General features: G+C 58.6%; 1 protein-coding gene across 1 annotated transcript; it reads right to left on the bottom strand.

Moving 5' to 3' along the window:
• Nucleotides 1-263: 263 nt before the first annotated feature.
• NTRK1 (neurotrophic receptor tyrosine kinase 1) lies at nucleotides 264-18622 on the bottom strand. Its single transcript, XM_025996916.2, has 17 exons — nucleotides 18357-18622; nucleotides 15317-15391; nucleotides 14894-14965; nucleotides 13304-13372; nucleotides 12424-12569; nucleotides 12013-12155; nucleotides 9640-9772; nucleotides 7927-8253; nucleotides 7535-7552; nucleotides 7297-7352; nucleotides 6921-7023; nucleotides 6342-6488; nucleotides 5924-6054; nucleotides 5580-5752; nucleotides 2397-2637; nucleotides 1880-2038; nucleotides 264-652 (listed from the first exon to the last, which is right to left on the bottom strand). The coding sequence occupies exons 1-17, from the start codon at nucleotides 18563-18565 to the stop codon at nucleotides 467-469; spliced, it is 2388 nt and encodes a 795-aa protein (XP_025852701.2). The 5' UTR covers nucleotides 18566-18622; the 3' UTR covers nucleotides 264-466.
• Nucleotides 18623-19143: the final 521 nt, after the last annotated feature.

Below are 19143 nucleotides of genomic sequence, written 5' to 3'. Positions count from 1 at the left end.
CTCCCCACCAATGCTTCCATCCTGTCCACCGTGACAGCTGACTTCTGTTCCTCCCACTACAGCAACAGCCTTCCTGAGCATGAGGTGTAGAGACAGCCAATTGGGGTCTGAAGTTCTGGGAAGCCTGCCAGAGGCCGCCCCTCCCCCAGGTGAGCACAGGGGCCGCCAGCCCCGGAGACAGGGGAGGGTCATCCCCCTACCTGAGTCTCAACGCCCCTCTCCCACAGTGACATCATCCCAAAAATTGGCAAGAAACACACGACCAAGGGATAATAAATATAATTGCTATGACAGGACCCCATCTAGCGAGGCAGGAACATCCTCCACTCCCAGACCCCACTTGTCCCCTCCGGCATGCTGAGGGTGAGTTAGATGCTTTGAGATCACCCTGGGGCTGCTGGGAGTTCCCGGGGTTATGCAGGGCAGGCCCCAGTGTTTGGGCAGCACAGCCCCCAGGGCTGGCCCCCTAGCCCAGGACATCCAAGTAGACCGGAGGTGCCTGGGCCAGGGCTTGCAGCCGGGCGTGCACATCCTTGATGCTGTGGCGTTGTTGGGGCTCCCGCTGCCAGCAGCCCCGCATAATGGCGTAGACCTCCGGTGGGCAGGCCCGGGGCCGCTCCAGCTCTCGGCCCTGCGTGATGCACTCAATCGCCTGGGGCCACCCGAGGGAGAGAGAAGAGGGCACATTGCGCTGGAGCAGGGGGGTGAGGCAGGCAGCAGCACCCCAACCTCCCTGAGGCTCTCCAGGCAGGCCCCATGGATGTCTGGGGCTCTTGGTTACTAATAGTCTAAAAGGAAGCCTCAAACCCCAAGATTCCTTCCCACCTCAACATGGAGCAGTGGGAAACATCAGGGCCAGGTAGACTCTGGGAAGGCTGGGTTGAGGGGGATAGGATTGCTTCCAGAAGAGCTGGAATCAGACCCTCAGAAGACTTGCTAGGTGGTTTGAGGGAGGGGAAGGGCCCTGGCATTTGCCAAATCCATCAGCCAGTGCTGAGGGCTGAATGGGGTAAAGGAGGGGTCCTCCACCTCCCTGTTCCAGAGGGCAAAAAGAAGGTAGGATTGCAGCAAGGCCTTGAAAACCGCTAGCTTGCCATCATCTAAGGTAGAGGGCAACCCCCCTTCCCTTTGTCTTCTGCAGGTACCATTCTGTGGACACCTAGCTCCTCTGAAAAGAAACTGCAGCAGGAAAGATCCAAGTTAGACTCCAGGAAGGGCTGTTAGAGCAGCCAAGGGATCCAAGGAAGGAGAGATGTGGCGGGGAGCTGGGTGAGGGGGCCTGGAGCCTCTCCCCCCTTCTTCCCTCCCTCCCCATTAGAGGACTTGGGTTATGGGTAGCACTAATTCCATTCCTTCTCTCAGTGCTTGAGAAAATTAAAATCTATAACCCTCTCCCCCACCCCAGCCGCCTCCAGGGAGCAAACTGCATTAGGAGGAGAAATGGAAACTGACAGCTGGGAGCCAAGGAGGGGGTGGGGGAGCTGCTGGGGAGCCAGAACACCTGGGGCCTGCTCTGGCGGCCAGCGCCATGTGGAGGGAGGGGCGGGCCTGTCCTTCCTGCAGTCTGACCTCCAACCTTCCTGCTGCAGTGTCAGGCCCTCCGGAGCAGCCCCTGTCCCCATGCCTGTCCCTCCACCCTGACGGTACCTACTGCGCCTATACAATGCAGCTAAGGACGGAGTCTGGGCTCCATCCGGAAAGTGCTTTGAGTCTCCCCCAGGAGCCAGCTGGGCCTGGGCTGGGCCGGTGAGTGGAGGCGAGAATCCAAGAGGGAAGAGGGGAAGAGTGCAAGGAGCCGGGGTGGGGGGTGCGGAAGAAGGCCCCCGCGGTCGGTCGCGGCACCGGCCGGGCCAGGGCCGGGGCGGCGGGCGGGGCTGACCTCGGTGTTGGACAGCTGGTACCAGGGCTGCTTGCCGTAGGTGAAGATCTCCCAGAGCACCACCCCGAAGCTCCACACGTCACTCTCCGTGGTGAACTTGCGGTAGAGGATGCTCTCGGGCGGCATCCAGCGGATGGGCAGCATCGTGCGGCCCCCCACCTGCGGGCGGGCGGGGCGCGTCACCGCGGGGGCGGGGGGTGGGGGAAAGGGGGACCGCGCACCTGGTCCCGCGCCCCCGCCCCGTCATTAAAGATGAATGGAAGGGGCTCTGGGGCCGGCGCTAAGAGGGAAACCGACGGTGCAGTCCCTGTGCGCCCAGAGAGCGGAGAAGGCGGCCGGGGAGGTAAGGGGCGGGGAGCCCAGAGCCAGACGGCCGGCGCCCCCACACCGCCCAGGAAGAGGAGGGCGTGCCGCGCAGGGGGTGGGGTCTGCAGTGCAGGGGGAGGGGCTGCGAGGCGGGCGGTGGGGGGCCCGCAGTGCCGGGAGTGGCCTCCTGGCCGGGCCCAAGGACCCTTACGCGGTAATAGTCCGTGCTGTAGATGTCCCTGCTCATGCCGAAGTCCCCGATCTTGACCACCAGTCCCTGGCCCACCAGACAGTTGCGCGTGGCCAGGTCCCGATGCACGAAGTGCAGACCTGCCAGGTACACCATCCCCGCAGCGACCTGGCTAGCAACGGCCAGCAGCTGCCCCAGGCCCAAGGGGCCCGGAGCCACGTCCTCCCCGCCAGCCAGCAACTTGGCGTCGGGCCCGTGGGACCTGCCAAAGAGTGAGGGAGAGAGGGTGGGCTGGGGAGGGAGCCCTCAAGAGGCTGAAGACCCAGATCCTGGGGACCTGGGGTGGAAGGCAGTTCCAGAGAAGGGAGGAGGGAAGGAACAGGAAGACGTGTCTGCAGGGCCTGGGAGGGGGGCCGCCAGGTGGGCCACCTCAGGAGCCTCCCCCACTGCCCCCACTTCCCCCACTTCCCACACCCCCCCAGCCCCCCAGGTCACCTCTTTGAACTCTGAGCCCAGCATCCGGGTTCCCCTGCCTCTCTTGCCCATGGATACCTCCCACTCTGTCCTCCAGATGCTTAGCTTCCCCTAAGTCTGCCCCTGCCTCCATGAAGGAAAGCTTCCCACCCAGGCTCCGAACCTGAAGCCTGGGGGTCCTCCTGTCTCTCTCCCCTTCGCCCTCAATGTTCAGCCTCCCATGGGATCCTTCTTCTTTTCAAGTTTCCAGGATGCCTGCCACCTCCCACTGCCACCACTTCAGATCATTCCTTGATCACCCAGCTCCATTCCCCAGATATTCCTTCTTCTGACTCCAGCCCAAGCCAGTGGCTTTGTGGATACTGCCCCTTCCCACAGGCCAACTTTCTCATCTCTTTATTTCTTCCTTTATGGCAGAGGCTCCCTAAACACCTCCAGTGTGCCAAGCACCGGAGCTACAGTAGAGAATGGGATACAGATAAACAGGGGCACCTGATGGGCACTCAGGCTAGGGATGAAAGAAGTCAGAGGAGACTTCCTGGAGGAAGAGACATTTAAACTGAGACTCAAGGGACGCCTGGGTGCCTCAGTGGTTGACTATCTGCCTTTGGCTCAGGGCCTGATCCCAGAGTTCCAGGATCCAGTGCTACATCGGGCTCCCTGCAGGGAGCCTGCTTCTCCTGCATATGTCTCTGCCTCTCTCTCTGTGTGTCTCTCATGAATCAATAAATAAAATATTAAAAAAGAAAAAGAAAAGAAAGAAAAAAAGGGGGCGCCTGGGTGGCTCAGTCTGTTAAGCATCTGTTTGCCTTCAGCTCAGGTCATAATCCCAGGGTCCTGGGATCAAGCTCCATATCAGGCTCCCTGCTCAGTGGAGAGCCTATTTCTCCCTCTCCCTCTGCTGCTCCCCCAACTTGTGCTCTCTCTCTCCCAAATAAATAAACAAAATCTTAAAAAAATAAACTGAGACTCAAACCCTGAAGAAAAGGGGTGAATAAGCCATTTAAAAGCATCAGAGATGGGCAGCCTGGGTGGCTCAGTGGTTTGGCGCCACCTTCAGCCCAGGGCATGATCCTGGAGACCCGGGATTGAGTCCCACGTCAGGCTCCCTGCATGGAGCCTTCTTCTTCCCGCCCCCCCCCCCCTCATGAATAAATAAGTAAAATCTTAAAAAAAAAAAAAAAAGTATCAGAGACAGAGAGGTAGGTGAAGTGGCTGGGAGGGAGACCTGATGTACCAGGGAAAGGGAACTGTAAGTGCAAAGGCCCTGGGGTGAGAAGGAACAGATAGGCTTCCTAGGGAATACCTTCCAGACTCATCCAGGAGCCTTCAGGATTCCCTCCTTTGGGTCCCTGTATTCTATCCAGTATTGAGAGCCACTTCTCCCACATCCTGGGCCCCAGATGGTGGCATGTCCCTGGCCTGCATCCCAGGCACTCAGCACTGAGCCGATGCAGTGTCTGGTGAGCAAGGGAAGGGCCTCCTGTCTGGCTTCCTGTTGACTCCAGTCTACTGAGCCCAATGGCTCCACGCTCATCATGGCGTCTCCCATCACCTCCCTCCTGCTCCCCACTGCCACTGGCTTCTCCTCCCCCTCCACAGACCTCTTAAGGTCTCCCCCAACTGAATTCTGCAGCCTGTGCGAGTGACCCTTCACTCCCAAAAGGGTGTTTGGAGACCACATCACGACCATGAACTGGACAGTCACACAGCACTTTCTCATCCAGAACCACAGTCCCCCACTGAACCTCTTCTGGCAGGGAAACTGAGGCCAGAGAGATAGGCTACTTGGCTCAGCTAGGAGCTCACAGCTGAGTGTAAGCCTGGCCCTCCCCCTGCCTGCCTCACATCTCACACTGTCCCATCCTGGGGACGGTGGGGATTCTTACCAAGAAGGACTCAACAAAGGGAACCTGTGACTATTGCAGTCAGGGGTTGAGAGGAGACCATACTCCACCCTGGGCCATTTATTACCTGTGTGCCCCTGGGCAAGCCACTTAAGTCTCTTCTGTGAAACGGGCACATTTCTTGACACTATTAAAATTATCCGAACAGGGCCACCTGGGTGGCTCAGTGGTTGAGCATCTGTGTTTGGCTCAGGTCATGAGCCCGGGGTCCTGGGATCAAGTCCTGCATCGGGTTCCCCACAGGGAGCCTGCTTCTCCCTCTGCCTATGTCTCTGCATCTCTCATGAATAAATAAATACATAAAATATTTTAAAAATAAAATAAAATAATTGACACAAACTAGTAAACACATCAGCATTGTTCTGTCCAAAGCAAAAGAAATGAATTTTTAGTGACTTTCTTCAAGTAAAAATTGCCAGACACGCTTGGAGACTATGAAGAATACATATCTATTTACATTATTATATAGATAAATGTGTCCAAGCACAGGCTGACACAGGTGGATGTGAGGGCATGAGAAGAGTGCCTGGAACATGTGTTACTGTTGCCACACCTCTCTAAGCTGTCAACGCCCCACAGGCCTGGCTTCTGCGTGCCACCAGCAAACGTAAAGACACTCCCTGCAAAGCCATTGTCCCAGAGCACAGCTCCTGATTTCTGCTAGTGCCATCCCCTGACCACCACCACTCTGTCCTTTGCACATTCACACCTCAGGGACAGGATGAAACCCCCTCTTGGTTTGACGGATGATCAGGGATATGCTTGCAGGGAAGAGGCAAGGGAGCTCAGAGCCAGAGGCCAATGCGGGGCCAGGCAGTCATACCGAAGGAAGCGGTTGAGGTCACCGTGTCGCATGTACTCAAAGACCATGAGCAGTGGGCGGCCCTCGGTGCAGACCCCAAAGAAGCGCACGATGTGCTGGTGCTGCAGCATGGTGAGCAGCTGGGCCTCCCGCTGGAAGTCCTGCCTGGCGCTCTCGGACACCTCCTTCAGCGCCTGGATGGCAGGGGTGGGCAGGACAGGCAGAGTTTGGCCCACCCCCTCCTCCTCACACTCAAGATGGCCAGACCCCACATTCCACCCCCAAGCCTGAGCACACAGTCCTGGAATGATGGCGCTCTGGGAGGTGGGACCCCTGCCAGCAGTACTTCGTGGACCAGGTCTTACCTTGACGGCCACTAGCATCTTGTCCTGCTCAGGCAGCAGGTTGTGGCACTCAGCAAGGAAGACCTTCCCAAAGGCGCCTTCGCCCAGCTCCCATTTGAGCACAATGTCCTGGCGCTTGATATGATGAACACCTGCGGAGAGGCATGCAGGATCGGACCAGAGCCCGCATCCTGGCTTGGGAAGGAGGGGGTGGGGCCAAGCCAGGACTAGCTAGTAGGCTTGGGTGCCAGCCAAGGGGGTGCCTGGGGACTGAAACTGAGCCTTCGTGCATCCCCAAGCCCCATGCTGTGGTGTAGACGGGTAAGGAGTGGGGAAGGGAGGGAAGGCTTTCTCAGGCCTGGGGTGGACAGAGATGATACAGGGGCTTCTACACACCCCCGGGGCTCACCCCCACCCTTGACCCAGGACAGCTCCTCACAGGCATCACTGAAGTATTGTGGGTTCTCGATGATGTGACCTTGGAGCCCAGAGCCTTTGCCCTCAGTGGGGGATAAGGAGCTGCCACCTAATGTCATGAAATGCAGAGACATGGCCAGTCCGTCCTCTGGAGCCAGCACCACTGCGCCTGGGGGAGAGACACAGCCATTCAGAGTGATCACAACGCAGGGTCCCAGGGGAGGGGAGGAACAGAGGAGGCAGGCAGCCAGCAGGGGAAGGCAGGGCACTATGGCCCCTATGGCTCCTGTGCAGCCCCAGGCCCTGGGGGCCACCATGGACCCCCCCCCCCCCCCCGGAGAGCTCAGACCTCCCAGACCCACTTAGTGTTTGACTGCCATCTAGCCACCAATGAGCAGCTGCTGCCTGACCCTCCCCCAGCCTGGGCCCCAATGTACACGCTTATACCCACAAGCCGGGGTCCCGGCCCTCATAACCCAGCCGGGTGTAGGCACCCCCATGTGGAAGACAGAGCCAGGGAGAACCCACAGGAAACACAGGCAGCAGGACAGACTGATGGACAGACTGGCAGACAACCCGATGCAGCAGCACTCCTACTCACGGTTGCCCCCAAATTTGTTCCTCCGTCCACACTTATTGAGTGCAAGGAAGAGTGTAGAAAGGAAGAGGCAGGCAAAGACAGCCAGGCCCACAGCCACGGAGACCTGGCAGGGGTTGGGGGGTGGGGGGCAGACCTGGAGCTTCTCCTGCACCCTCCGAGCACCCCCACAGCAGCAACGACTCTCCATCCTGCATGCTCCCCACCCAAGACCTGCCTCCTCCTGCCCTGGCACCCCACACCCTGGCTGTGGGGGTGGCTCAGGCCACATGGTCCGAATCGTCACGCTCTCACCAGAAACCACATGTGGGCAAGCCGCTAGCCCAGCCTCCCAATCCCAAGTCCAAGTCTGAGACCGGCTTCCCCCTCTCATGCTCACCCCAAAAGGGGTTTCGTCCTTCTTCTCCACTGGGTCTCCAGACGTGCTGTTAGTGTCTGTGGGGACACAGGGCATGGAGAGTGGGCCTTGGCACATGGGGTGTCTCCTGTGGCAGCTCCCCCCAACCCACCTCAGCTGAGCCCTCAGGGGTCAGGTCAGCTGGGCCCTCTGCCCAGCCTTGGCTTCAGGAACCACACAGAACCTGCCCCCCCCCCCCAAACCCAGCCTCGGTACTCACCCACTGGCGAGAAGGAGACTGCAGGGGGAGGAGGAGAGAAAGCAGTCAGATGCGGGGGCAGATGGAAGTGAGTCCCCCCCACCCTACTCATCCCTTCCTGGGGCAGGAAGGCGGCTGGGCCTCATCAAGGAGAAGGCCTTGGACACCCTGGTGCCCAGCTGTCTCCTCAGCACCCCCAGTTGGTGGCCGAGCCCAGGGCTTCAGGGCTCCCAGGGCTCGGGGAAGGCAGGGCAGGGTCACAGCCCGACACAGGAACTCAGGGCCCCTCTCTGCCCAGGACTGGGCACTGAAGCCTGTAGGGTGAGGACCGCAGCAAGTAGACCAGGCCTCCCCCGACACCTGTGGCTGTGCCCAGGGGCCACCAGGCATGGGGGTCGGGGTGGCCCTCGCACCGGGGATGGGGTCCTCAGGGTTGAACTCGAAAGGGTTGTCCATGAAGGCGGCCATGACAAAGGCGGCAGCCCGGCCCGAGGGGTTGGCGGCCAACAGCGTGTAGTTGCCGTTGTTGACATGGGTGGGCTGGTTGAGGCGCAGGCAGCCGTGCCGCACCGTCTCGTTGGCCACCGGCTCCAGGAACTCAGTGAAGATGAAGCTGGTCTCGTTGAGCACAGAGCCGTTGAAGAGCCAGCGCAGAGAGGGCGCCGGCTGCCCATCCACCGAGAAGGGGATGCACCAGTGATGCAGCTCCACCGCCTCATGCAGCTGCACGCTGGCCGGGACTGTGGACCAGAGAGGGTGACAGCCAGGCGTCAGGGAGCAGCTGGCGGGGACCCAGAACGGACCTGACAAGTCTCGGGGTGGGGTGGGTAGAGCCAGAAATCAGGTGGTGGGCCTAAGAGAAACTGGCCAGCGGGCCTGAAGAAATGCACAAGGAGGGATCTTTTGAAGAAAGTTGACGGTAAATCTTAAATAAACCAGGCAGCAGGTGTATACAATTCAGAGGCTTCGAGAGCCCCCGGGGGAAGTGGAGTGCTGCCTTTTGGATAAAGGATCCAGAAAAATGAAGTGCAATTGAGCTTAGGAAGCTCAGGAGAAGGCCTAAACATCAAACAAGCAAACAGTATGTAGTTTAAAAGCTTCTGGAAAAAGAATACGGGTTTGAAATAGACCCAACCTGACTCAGCCAGGAAGGGAAGGAAGGGCAACTGCCCCCATCAACAGAGGTGAATCTCACAAACATAATGTTGCTCAAAAGAAACTAGACCCAGAGGGCAGCCCGGTGGCTTAGCGGTTTAGCACCGCCTTCAGCCCAGGGTGTGATCCTGGAGACTCGGAATCAAGTCCCACGTCAGGCTCCTTGCATGGAGCCTGCTTCTCCCTCTGCCTGTGTCTCTGCCTCTCTCTCTCTCTCTCTCTCTCTCTGTGTCTCTCATGAATAAATAAATAAAATCTTTAAAACACACACAAAGAACTAGACCCATAATAATACTTGCAGTAGGATTCCCTCTCTATAATGTACAAGAACCAGCGAAGCCATACTGATAGGGAAGCTCACGTGTGTAAAATTCTTTTTAAAAGCAAGGAAACGATTATCACAAAGTCAGGATGGTGCGGAGAAGAAGGATGGGGAGAGGAAGGGAAGGTGTTCTGAAGAGCCAGAGAACAATTACTGTTTGAAGTGTCTATGTCTTATGCACATATCTACGTTATATTTCACAATTAAAGAAGAAAAATTGTGTAACGTATAAGATTCAAGGTAACTTTTTGGCAGACCTAGGGAAATTAGGCAGCGAGACTAAGGAAGAGCTCAGAAGGGGCATTTCTTCTTTCAAAATTTGGACGGACAACGAAAGTGCTCCAAAGGGGCAGGCATGCGCGTAACTCAGCAGAGAGCAGCGGGAGCAGCCAGGCAGCTGGTGCCGAGGGCCTCAGGTAGCAAGACTTGGGCAGGGGGCCAGAAAGAAATCCATCCCGTCCCTCTGGCCTTGACGAGCCCCCAGGACTTCCCCACAGGATCAGGTTTTCATGGGAATCTGGAAACAGCTGGGTGGGAGCAGCTGTGCAGACACATATCCCAGCCCCTTCCTCCAGACCCTGACCCTCAGAGCCTCTTTCCAGGGAAGAAGGAAGGGGGTACAGGGTGGGGGGAGGTCACTGGGACTCACAGGAGACGTTGACCTGCACAGATACTTCGGCCCGGCCCACATCATTCTCCGCCCAGCACGTCACATTCTTCCTATTGAGGTCACTGGTGACATTGGCCAGGGTCAGCCCCAGGGATGGCAGGTCCCCAGATTGCTGGGTCAGGAAAGAGAAGGGAAAATGAGGAAGAGTGACCGCAGGCTTGGGTATGGAGGCAGGGGGGTGGAGCTGATATGTTTGGGGTACTCCTATGGCTTCAGATGGAAAAGAGAGGAGGAGTGAGGGGAACGGGGGTGGGGGGGAGAGGGAAGGGGTAGAGGAGAGAATATAGCAGGGAGTGTACCCCTGTCCGTTAGGGCTCATTCACAGACTATCTCCCGGAACACGTATTTAATGATCTGAAAAATCTAGAACATGACCAGTAACCTCAAAACAAGCACAGAATACCCTGAACCAGAACCACTTCTGAGAAGCTAAGTAGATGTCAATAATCCCAAGTATCAAATAGACACAACTTGTTGGACAAATCAGCTAGGATCTCACCACCAGCTCATGCTTGTTTTACATGCAGTTCTATCAGTCTCAGCCCAAAGGATACCAGAAATATGGAGCTGCCCTGATAGCAGATGAGGCAGCAGCATCCTGACCCCCTTTGGCAGATAAACACGGAGGGTAAAGCTACAGGCAAACTGACTTGATTTTGAATCATCATCCGAAGACTGAATCAGGTTCAGATTCTCTTTTAAGAAACTGTGGCAGTGTGCCAGTTACGTGACCTTAGGACAATTCCCAATCTTGCTGAACCACAGTTTTCTTGTTTTGTAAGCTAAAGAGGTAGACAAATGATCCTTTGACACTTTAGGAAGCTATTTCCATAAAATGATGGGAGTCAATGGAGCACTGCACAAATATCATTTATCTGGAAATTTCAGAAACGTGGAAACCTTTGAACCAGGGCCAGAGGAGGTGAATCTTCCCTGAGCTTCCACTGGAAGTCGGAAGTTCCTCTCTCTAGGCTCTTGTGCAAGCTCCAGCTTCCAGCCTCCTCCAGGGGAAGCCCTGTCCTGCCTCAAGCTTCTCTCTGCTGTCCTGTCCCCACCAAATCACTCTGGGTGCAGGGCAGCTCATCAACTCTAGGTTTTGAGCGGCTCTGCAACCTTCCACTCTCCTGAGGGTGACCAGCCTCCCCTGCCCTCCACTGAACCCAGCTGAGCGTGACTTTTCTATAGGAAGTTTCTAGAAAACAGAAGTGGTAGCAAACACGGAAATCTCTCAAAGAGAAAAGCAAAACCCTGGAATTTCCCAAACCAGCTGAGCAGAGATCTCTCCACAGACGGTCACAGCTGGCCTCTCGCCTCTGCATTGTTCCCTTTCCATCACTCACTCTCGGTGGCTTTGCGCTGTGGTAGGGAAGGAACCACTCAGTGGCTCATGGTCCTCCCACCGTGGGTCCCCTGCTCCAATGGTTCCTCCTCCTATGATATTGTTCCAGGGGCTTCCAGCAATTCTGGGGGTGGGCCCCTACCCCAAGAGAGGGCCTCCAAACTGAGCACACTGGCCCTGCATGTCAACCCATGTGGGGCCAGCTTTTTGGGTGAGCACGGCCTCTTGTCTGCCTCTGCTAACCTTGTCAACAAGGCCTCAGCTGTGGCTACCCACGGCTGCCCATTGTCAGCCTGATCACAAAGAGCAAGGCACAAGAAGATGCCCAAAGACACGTCTGCGTGGCAGAGATAGCAGCCAGAGAGTGTTCAGGGGCAGCGGGACTTCAGAGGGCATCCTGTCCACCTCCTCAGCTGATAGGCAGGCAGGATATCAAAAGGTTATCACATCCACCTCCTCAGTTGACAGATAAGAAAACCAAAGTGCAGGCAGATTAAAGGATTTTTTCCAAAAGTCAGTCAAAAAATTAATTACTGAGAAAGCTGGACCCAGACCTGGACTTTCTTTACTAATAAGCTCATTATACACCCAAGAGGATGCTGCTTCCAGAATCTCCAGAGAGAGATGGGAAGGACCCTGAGAAGGCAGCTGGATGCAGGACCACAAACACTGTGCGCTCTCCCTCTGGTCCTGTTCCCTTATCTAGAAAGCTGGTGGGTGGGAGGGATGGCCTGTGGGTTCAGGGACTTTCTGTCTGGCAGCCAGCCCTGTGTTCCCAGGCAGGCTCCAGGGTCCCCGCTGGGCCAGCGCCCACCCTGAGGGCCTGTGTGTGCCTGCGGGACACAATGGGCCTGAGCCCACGGGTGGAAACTATATGTGCCCCTCCCCCCGAGCTCTCCGTGCTTCTTACACGCTGTGTCTATTTTCCTATCTCTGCCCCCTGTGCCCCGTCCAAGCCTCTTTGGGGAGAGGCGAAGAGGGGGAACAGGGACAGGCGGTGAGGGGCTTCTTACCGTCACTGTGGCCAACTCCTCGACCTCTGAGAGGATCCAGCCGGCCCGCTCCAGGCCCCGCCCCTCCACCTGGCACTGCAGCAACACATCATCCCCCACCTCCACCGACGCATTGGGCATCTGGACCTTCAGCACGGGGACGCCTGGCCGCCCAGGATGGCAGAGGGGTGTGAAAGCAGGAAGTGGTCTCAGAGCCCGAGCCCAGGGCAGGGCTTCCTCTCCAGCACCCCAGGGCCCTGGTGCCCCTACTGGCCACACCAAACGCCCTTCAGCCTTCAGGCCCCAGCTCTTGCCAATGCCTGTTTCCCAGTCCCTGGGCGGCTGGCTCCCCAGAGCCCTACTCAGTGCTCTCTCAGAAAGCATGCAGCTGCCCCCGCCCCTCATGCCCACCCCCTCCTCCCTGGCACCTACCGCAGCTGGCATTGGACAAGAGGGCCAGGGGCCCCTGCCCGGGACACTGCAGCCTCTGTCCACGCACTCCACCCAGCCCTTCCTCCTCCCAGCGCAGCAGCCAGTGGAGGGCACAAGAACAATGTAGTGGGTTCCCCAACAGGACCCTGTGAGTGTGGGGGACACCAAGAGAGTCAGAGACAGGGCAGGTGCTGGGCCTGAGAAGCCGCAGAGAATGAATGACCATGGAAGAGGGGCATGCAGCCATGCCGCAGGGTGGAACATCTAGAAGTGAAGGGAGGGGGCCCGGGAACAAGGCGTTATGACAAGAATTAGAATCCAGGAAGTCTGGGAGCCAGCTGTGGGCTACTTGGATTCCCTTGCCCCAGTGCTCTCCTCAGGAAGCCAGGCCAGGTGAGGACTCTGAGCAGGATGGCAAAGACAGAAGGGCACATCTTTGGAGTGACCCAGAGGCCTTAGGGGCCAACTGCGCACACACAGACCACCACTGTCCCCATCGGCCCCATATGCAGGGGTGCTGGCAATGTGGGCAGATGTGCCCACATGGACAGGTGGGCCTGGGTCTGCTCCTGGCCCCCAGCTTTCTGAGCACATGAGGCATCAGCCACCAGCCAACTGTCCTCCAACAGCCTGGCTGCCCCTAGGGCAGCCGTCCCCTCCAGCGGGCCTGCAGCCTCTTCGATGGGGGTCACGGGCATGTGCAGCATCCCCATCTCAGCTCACAGCCAAACACACAGTCCCCAAAGAGCACCCCCACACACATAGCTTCACATGGACACAGTGACACACTTCCCCCAGAGGTACAAGTGCGTTCACACACGCGCACGCATACACACACACACACACACACACCATTGGCCCCTGGAAGCCCCTCACTTACAGCTCCTGCAGGGGGAGGCCCTGGACGGTTTTCCAGGACAGAGACTCCAAAGCATTGAAGGAGAGATTCCTGTGGTAGTTGAGATAGAGACAGCAGCCTTGAGCCACAGACATCGCTCTGACCCAGGGGAAGGGAGGGAGGAGGAGCTACAGCCCACTGACATCTGGCTTCCCCACCCCTACCCTGGCAACTAGAACTAGCCAAGGAGGCACCTGCTCTGGGACAGGTTAGGCTCCTGGGGTCCCCCCTCCTCCCTGGAACAGCAAGGGTTAACCCCCTGAGCCCCCTCCCCAGAGCCCAGGGAGGGGGTCTCAGGGAACAGCCTGCTCCCCTCTCCCCCACCCCTGGCCCCAGCTGGCAAAGTGCTGAGGCCCCAGCTGGGGGAAGGGGCTCCATCTGTGCTCCCCTAACAGAGCCCAGGATGGGCCAGAGGAAAGGGGGTGGTGACCAGGATCTCCAAGCACTTCCTCAGCTCACCCACCTGCTTCCTTCTCCCACTCCAATTCCCCCAGCCCCTAGCTGCAGACAAGGAAAGAGCACCAGCTTCAGGCCACACAGCGAGCCAGTTAGGCGCCCTGTGCTCCTCACCCCACACCAGGCTGCCACTCCTGGGGGCTCTCCTTCAGGCGCCTGCCCTGGGCCTCTCTGTGCCCAGCTATCCTATAGTTTGGGGGCTGAGCTGGAGCGGCATGACCACACAGGTATCAGAGAGTGCCCAGTCTCGCACCAGGCAGAGCAGGACATGTCTTGCCACGTACATCTGTGTGACCTCAGTCCAGAAATGTCATCTCTGCGATTCTAGAATCCTCTATAAACAGGGCTGACACTCTCTCTCCCCATGCTGATTGTGAAGATGCATGGACATAAGTATTGTGAGTATGCATTTTTAAGTGAAGCCTCAGCGTGTAGTCAGTGACGTAACTAACATCACCTTTCTTGTTGCTAAGTCACTGGACACAGCAGAGACTTCAGAGCACCCCGCACAACTGCATGGATGGCAGGCCCCCACCACCCTTCTGTCTGTCTGCCTGCCGGGGTAAGAAGGAGGAGCTGACCTGGCCTTGGAAGGCCAGGAAAGGGAGCTGCCAGGGACCCCAAGAGTCTCTCCTTTGGAGGTCTCTCCTGTACACCATCTGTGGAGGGGCCATGTGACTCCCAGGAGCGGGGAGGGTAGCTGGTGGCACATCTGATGCCCCAGCTCCCAGGCTATCCCGGGGGCCCAGGGAGGGGGTGGGAGATGGAGTCCCGGCCAGAACCTGGAGCACACTCCTGCCCCTTGTTCCCTATGGTCTGGTGTATGTGTGGACTCCAGGAAGAACAATTGGGGCAGGTGCCCATGAGACGTGTCCCTGTAGCATGAAGCATGGAAGCGAGGCAGCAAGGACCCTATCGCTGATGGGGGTGGGAGCCGAGAGCACCAGTGTCCCTGAAGGAGATGAGGGGAAGCCCCAGGAGAATGGGAGAGGCCATGTCCCTGACCAGGCTGGGGTCTTCAGACCCTACCCCTTCAGCTGGGGGTAGGGCCCAAGCCCAGCAGCCACCCATGTCTGGGTGTCCTCCCACTCCCTCTGCCCAGTCCCAGCCACTCACAGGCGACGGAGCCGAGGAGTGAAATGGAAGGCGTCCGGTGCCACAGAGCGGAGCCCACTCTTAACGATGGTGCTGGGGAGGGTGCAGCAGCAGGTCAGCCCACAGGGCCCCCCTTTCTGGACCCCACCTCTCTGCCCATCCAGACCCCGGCCCCCAGTGCTGAGCCCTGGACCCCCTCCATCCCCCACAACCCTGGACCCCCCATTCCCCCACAACCCTGGACCCCTCCTCTCTGCCCACACCAGACCCTGGCCCCCAGGCCTGAGCTCTGGACCCCCTCCATCCCCCACAGCCTCCCCAGCTACCTTAGGCCCCAAAAACCCCTGAGCTTTCTGCTTTCCTGCAGCCCCTCCATTCTCAACCTCCCTGACTCGCTGATCCCCCAGGCCCTGTGCTGTCCCCACACACTGACAGCCCCCTCACAGGTCTCTCAGCATCCCCAGGCCCTTCAGGTGAACGGCATCCAGATGCTGCAGATGCTCTTGGTTGTCGATGTAGCTGCGGGGAAAGAGGGTGGGAGTCAGGGGCCCAGGCCCACATCCACCCACCTGCCTCACGATACACATGCAAGTGCATGCACACATATGCACCCAGTCACACACACGCTGGTGCATACACATATACACAGTGACACACGTGCATGCAGGCATGCATCCTCACACCGTTACACAGCCACACTCACACGTCTCATGTGTGCACACAGTCATGCACATGCACACACAGGCATAAACACACACGCAGAGATACACCTCTTCTTGCATGTTCACACACGCACTTGTGTGTGCACGGACCAAGGTGTGCACATCAGCATGCTTACATGTCACACATGGACATGGTGTACATATGTCTCTCATGTGCACACACAGATTCACATTCATAAACACACAGAAGCCCATTCTCAGCTTGGGGTTCTTCTGCTTTTCTACACAGGGCCTCCCCTATACATGCTCAGAGATGGGTGTCACACTGGAACGCTCACTGCCACAGAGAACCAAGACTCACCAGAGCCACTGCCCCCACAGCACAGAGGGGACTCTGTGGTCATGCAAGGATGTGTGTACCCAAACACAGGGTCACTATCTGGGTTGCCCCCCACTGCGGCACATACACACACACACACACACACACACACACACACACACGCTCACTCACACACAACCTCAGAAAGACAGGCCCCTCCCTACTCTCAGGCAGCCATCCCTACCACCCCCTTCCACCCTACAGCAATACAGCGAGAGGCTCAGAGGCTGCCCCAGGAGGGACCCAAGAAGGGGAAGAGGGGCACTGGGAGGGGCACCCAGCGAAGGGGTGGGGGGTGAAGGGGCCCAGAGAGGCTAGCTTACATGGCAAGATAGTGATGGGAAGGCTCAGGGGAGGGGGGAGGCAGGGAAGAAAAACACAGAGAAAGTGAAACAGAGACTCCGAGAAAGAGACGATGAGCAAGAAGAGACTGGCAGAGAGAGAGAGACTGGTGAGGGAACAGACAGATAAGGATAAGGACAGAGACACAGAGATAAGGATAGAGCTCCGGAGAAAGCCAGATAGGGAGCTGGACAGGAGGATGCACACGTGGGGATGGAGGCTGCTGACGCCCTGGGCCCTGCCCAGCTTCTGGATCTGGCACGCCATGGAGTTCCTGGGAACTCGGGTGCCCTGCAATGGCATGTCAGTGTACCCCTACACACGCATACACGCACACACGCACACATCACACTCGCCAGGGGCCCCTGACTCACTGCCTGTTCTCAGAACTCTCTCCTCTCACTCTCCTTAGCTGGAACCAGGAACAGTCCCAGTGACCTCTCCTCCTCCCCCTTCCCAGCCTGGGCCCCAGCAGCAGAGCCAGGTAGGGGTCCTCCACTGGGAGGCCTAGAGAGCAATCTCCAGTGACTGGGGCCGAGAGCCGGTCCCTGCTCACAGGGTTTAGAGCTGTAGGGACCCAGGGAGGGGTGGCGGCTGTGTGCAAGCTGTCAGGCAGCACACTCAAAGCTGCCTCATTCGTTTGGATTCATCATCAATCTGTCTTTTGAGTCCATTATCTCCTCGTTAGCTCTGCGGGTGAGGGAGGAGGAGGGGATGGGCAGGCAGAGGCAGGGGGTCAGGCTGCTGCCCCACCCAGAAGAACCTCTCGGCTCCCCACCCTGCATGCCTCCTGGTCCCCAGCCCAGCCAGTCCACTCCCCCCCCCACCCCCTCCCCCGCTGGGGTTGGACCCACTTGGGGAAGGGAATGGGAAAAGAGCTCTGATGAGGAACATTCAGGATTGGGGCCCTGGTATGAAGGCACAGGGGACTGGGGAGGACTGGGTTGGGGGTAGCAGCCCCTCCCATCATGCAGAGCCCTAGGCCCAGACCCAGACAAGGCCATCTCCTCTCTTCCTGGTCTCCCTAGGGCCATTAAAGAGAGAGACTGAGGACCTTCCCGTTAATTACCACTAGATACCAGAGTAACTCACTGCCAATTATCTCAGGCTGCTCAAGTAACTTCCAGACAGTGATGGTTCCCACCTCGGATGCCTTCCAACCTGTCACCGTCACCGCATGAGGCCAGGGTTCCTTGCCCACCCTCTAAGTCCCAGGCGGCAGGAGGGGGATTTTTCTAGCAGTTCCTCCCCTCTTCTCAAAGTCTTGCTGGCCCCATCAGCTACACAGAATACTCGAGCATTTTCCAGGCATCACCATGTGATGCTCAAGTACCTCTAGGCCAATTATTACAGAACACTCCCATAGGTTTCACCAGCTGCTAAGAAGTACTCCAGTATTTTGTAACCAATTACTGCAGGATGTCAGAGTACTACAGAATGCTGGAGTTTTCTCTTAGTTTGGAGCCCTGAAAAGAGGAGAGTCCGTCAACAAGAGCCCTGGCTCTCTGCCTCAAATAGGGGGACAAGGTGGAAAAGGAGATGGGGTCAGGAAAGCTAGAGGTCTCATTTTCTACATCCAAATCAAGGTATAGTGGGGATGAGAAATGGTGGAAATGCAGAGAGGAGAGCTCAGGCACCAAGCTATGCCTCCTCACCACCTCCCACCTATTCCAGTTAAATCCCCAGTTCCAGAGGCAAGAGTTGGTGTTGCCAGGTCATGGCATGGAACTGGGTAGGGACCAGCTTCCCCCTTAAGGGGCTAAGGCGGTAAGGGTGCCAAACAGTGGGGTTCTCCGCAGCTAACCACCCCCCCCCTCCAGGAGGCAGAGCTTGGACTCCTGTCTGATCTCCGGAAGGCTGCTTCCAGATGGCTGGGCTGTCTCAGATCTGGTCCACGGACAGCCCCTTGCCCCAGCAGCACCGAGCACTAGGCACGGTCCAGAGGGTCACTGCGGTGGTGGCCAAGAGCCACGGCGGGCGGAGGTGGCCCAGGTGCAGCCTCTGGACCCCGCCAGCCTGACTAGAGTCCGCGCCCTCGGGGCACGGCTCCGCCCGCCCGCGCCCGTCCGCCCGTCCGCCCACCCGCCCGCCGGACACTCACAGCTCCGTCAGGTTCTCAACGCCTGGCAGGCGGTGGAGGCTCTGCAGGGCCCCGGCCCGGGTGCAGCGCAGCCCCGAGGGGCCGTGGGGGCAGCAGACATCGGGGCAGGGCGCGGCGCCCGCGGACGCCAGCACCAGCCAGGCCAGCAGGCTGCCAGGCCCCGCCGCCCCGTGCCCGCCCCGCTGCCCAAGCCGTCCGCCTCGCAGCATCGCGCCGGCGGGCAGCCGTCCGTGCGCTCCCAGCCGCGGCCGCCGGGCCTCCCCAGACACGTGCGCCCGCCGCGTTAAAGACCCGGCCGCCGGGAAAGGGCGGGGCCCGCGACCCGCCCCGCCCCGCCCTGCCCCCTCCAGCTCCACCTCCGCCACTCCGGTCCTGGCCCCCAGGCCGCCCCTACCCCTTTCTGGGGACCCCGAGCCCCTCCTCCCCCAAAACCCTCTTTCGCAGAAGGAACGCCTTGGAGGTCCTTGCTGGGGTGGGGGACTGCGGCTGAGAAGTTGATCCGTTATTTCTCCCAGCCTATGCTGCCCTTAGGGGGCGAGGAGATGACAGGGCAGGGGCAAGGTTACCGTCGGGGTCGTCCCAGCCAGCCCCGTCCCCCACCATCGTCCACCGCCCCCCATCCCCCACCCCCGCCCTCAGATCTCCCTCCTCACGGTGCGCGCCCCGGGGGCAGTGTACGGTGTCACTTGGGGTAAATGAGGTGCAACACTCTCTAACCTTAGGAAGAAAGGGCAAGGGATCCCAAAAGGACCGAACGCAGAATCTGGGGAAAGAAGGCACAGCCGAG

The sequence above is a fragment of the Vulpes vulpes genome, chromosome 13 (assembly GCF_048418805.1).
Source record: "Vulpes vulpes isolate BD-2025 chromosome 13, VulVul3, whole genome shotgun sequence".
In the NCBI taxonomy this organism is placed as follows: domain Eukaryota; kingdom Metazoa; phylum Chordata; class Mammalia; order Carnivora; family Canidae; genus Vulpes; species Vulpes vulpes.
This window is presented reverse-complemented; position numbering and strand designations above follow the sequence as displayed.

Bases quoted from the DNA above. Each gene is read 5' to 3' on its own strand.
- NTRK1 (XM_025996916.2), bottom strand. From the start codon at position 18,565: ATGCTGCGAGGCGGACGGCTTGGGCAGCGGGGCGGGCACGGGGCGGCG. The intron at 15,392-18,356 runs GTGAGTGTCCGG...CTTTCCCCGCAG, and splicing joins GTTGAGAACCTGACGGAGCT to CTACATCGACAACCAAGAGC. The intron at 13,373-14,893 runs GTGAGTGGCTGG...CAACTACCACAG, and splicing joins ACTCCTCGGCTCCGTCGCCT to GAATCTCTCCTTCAATGCTT.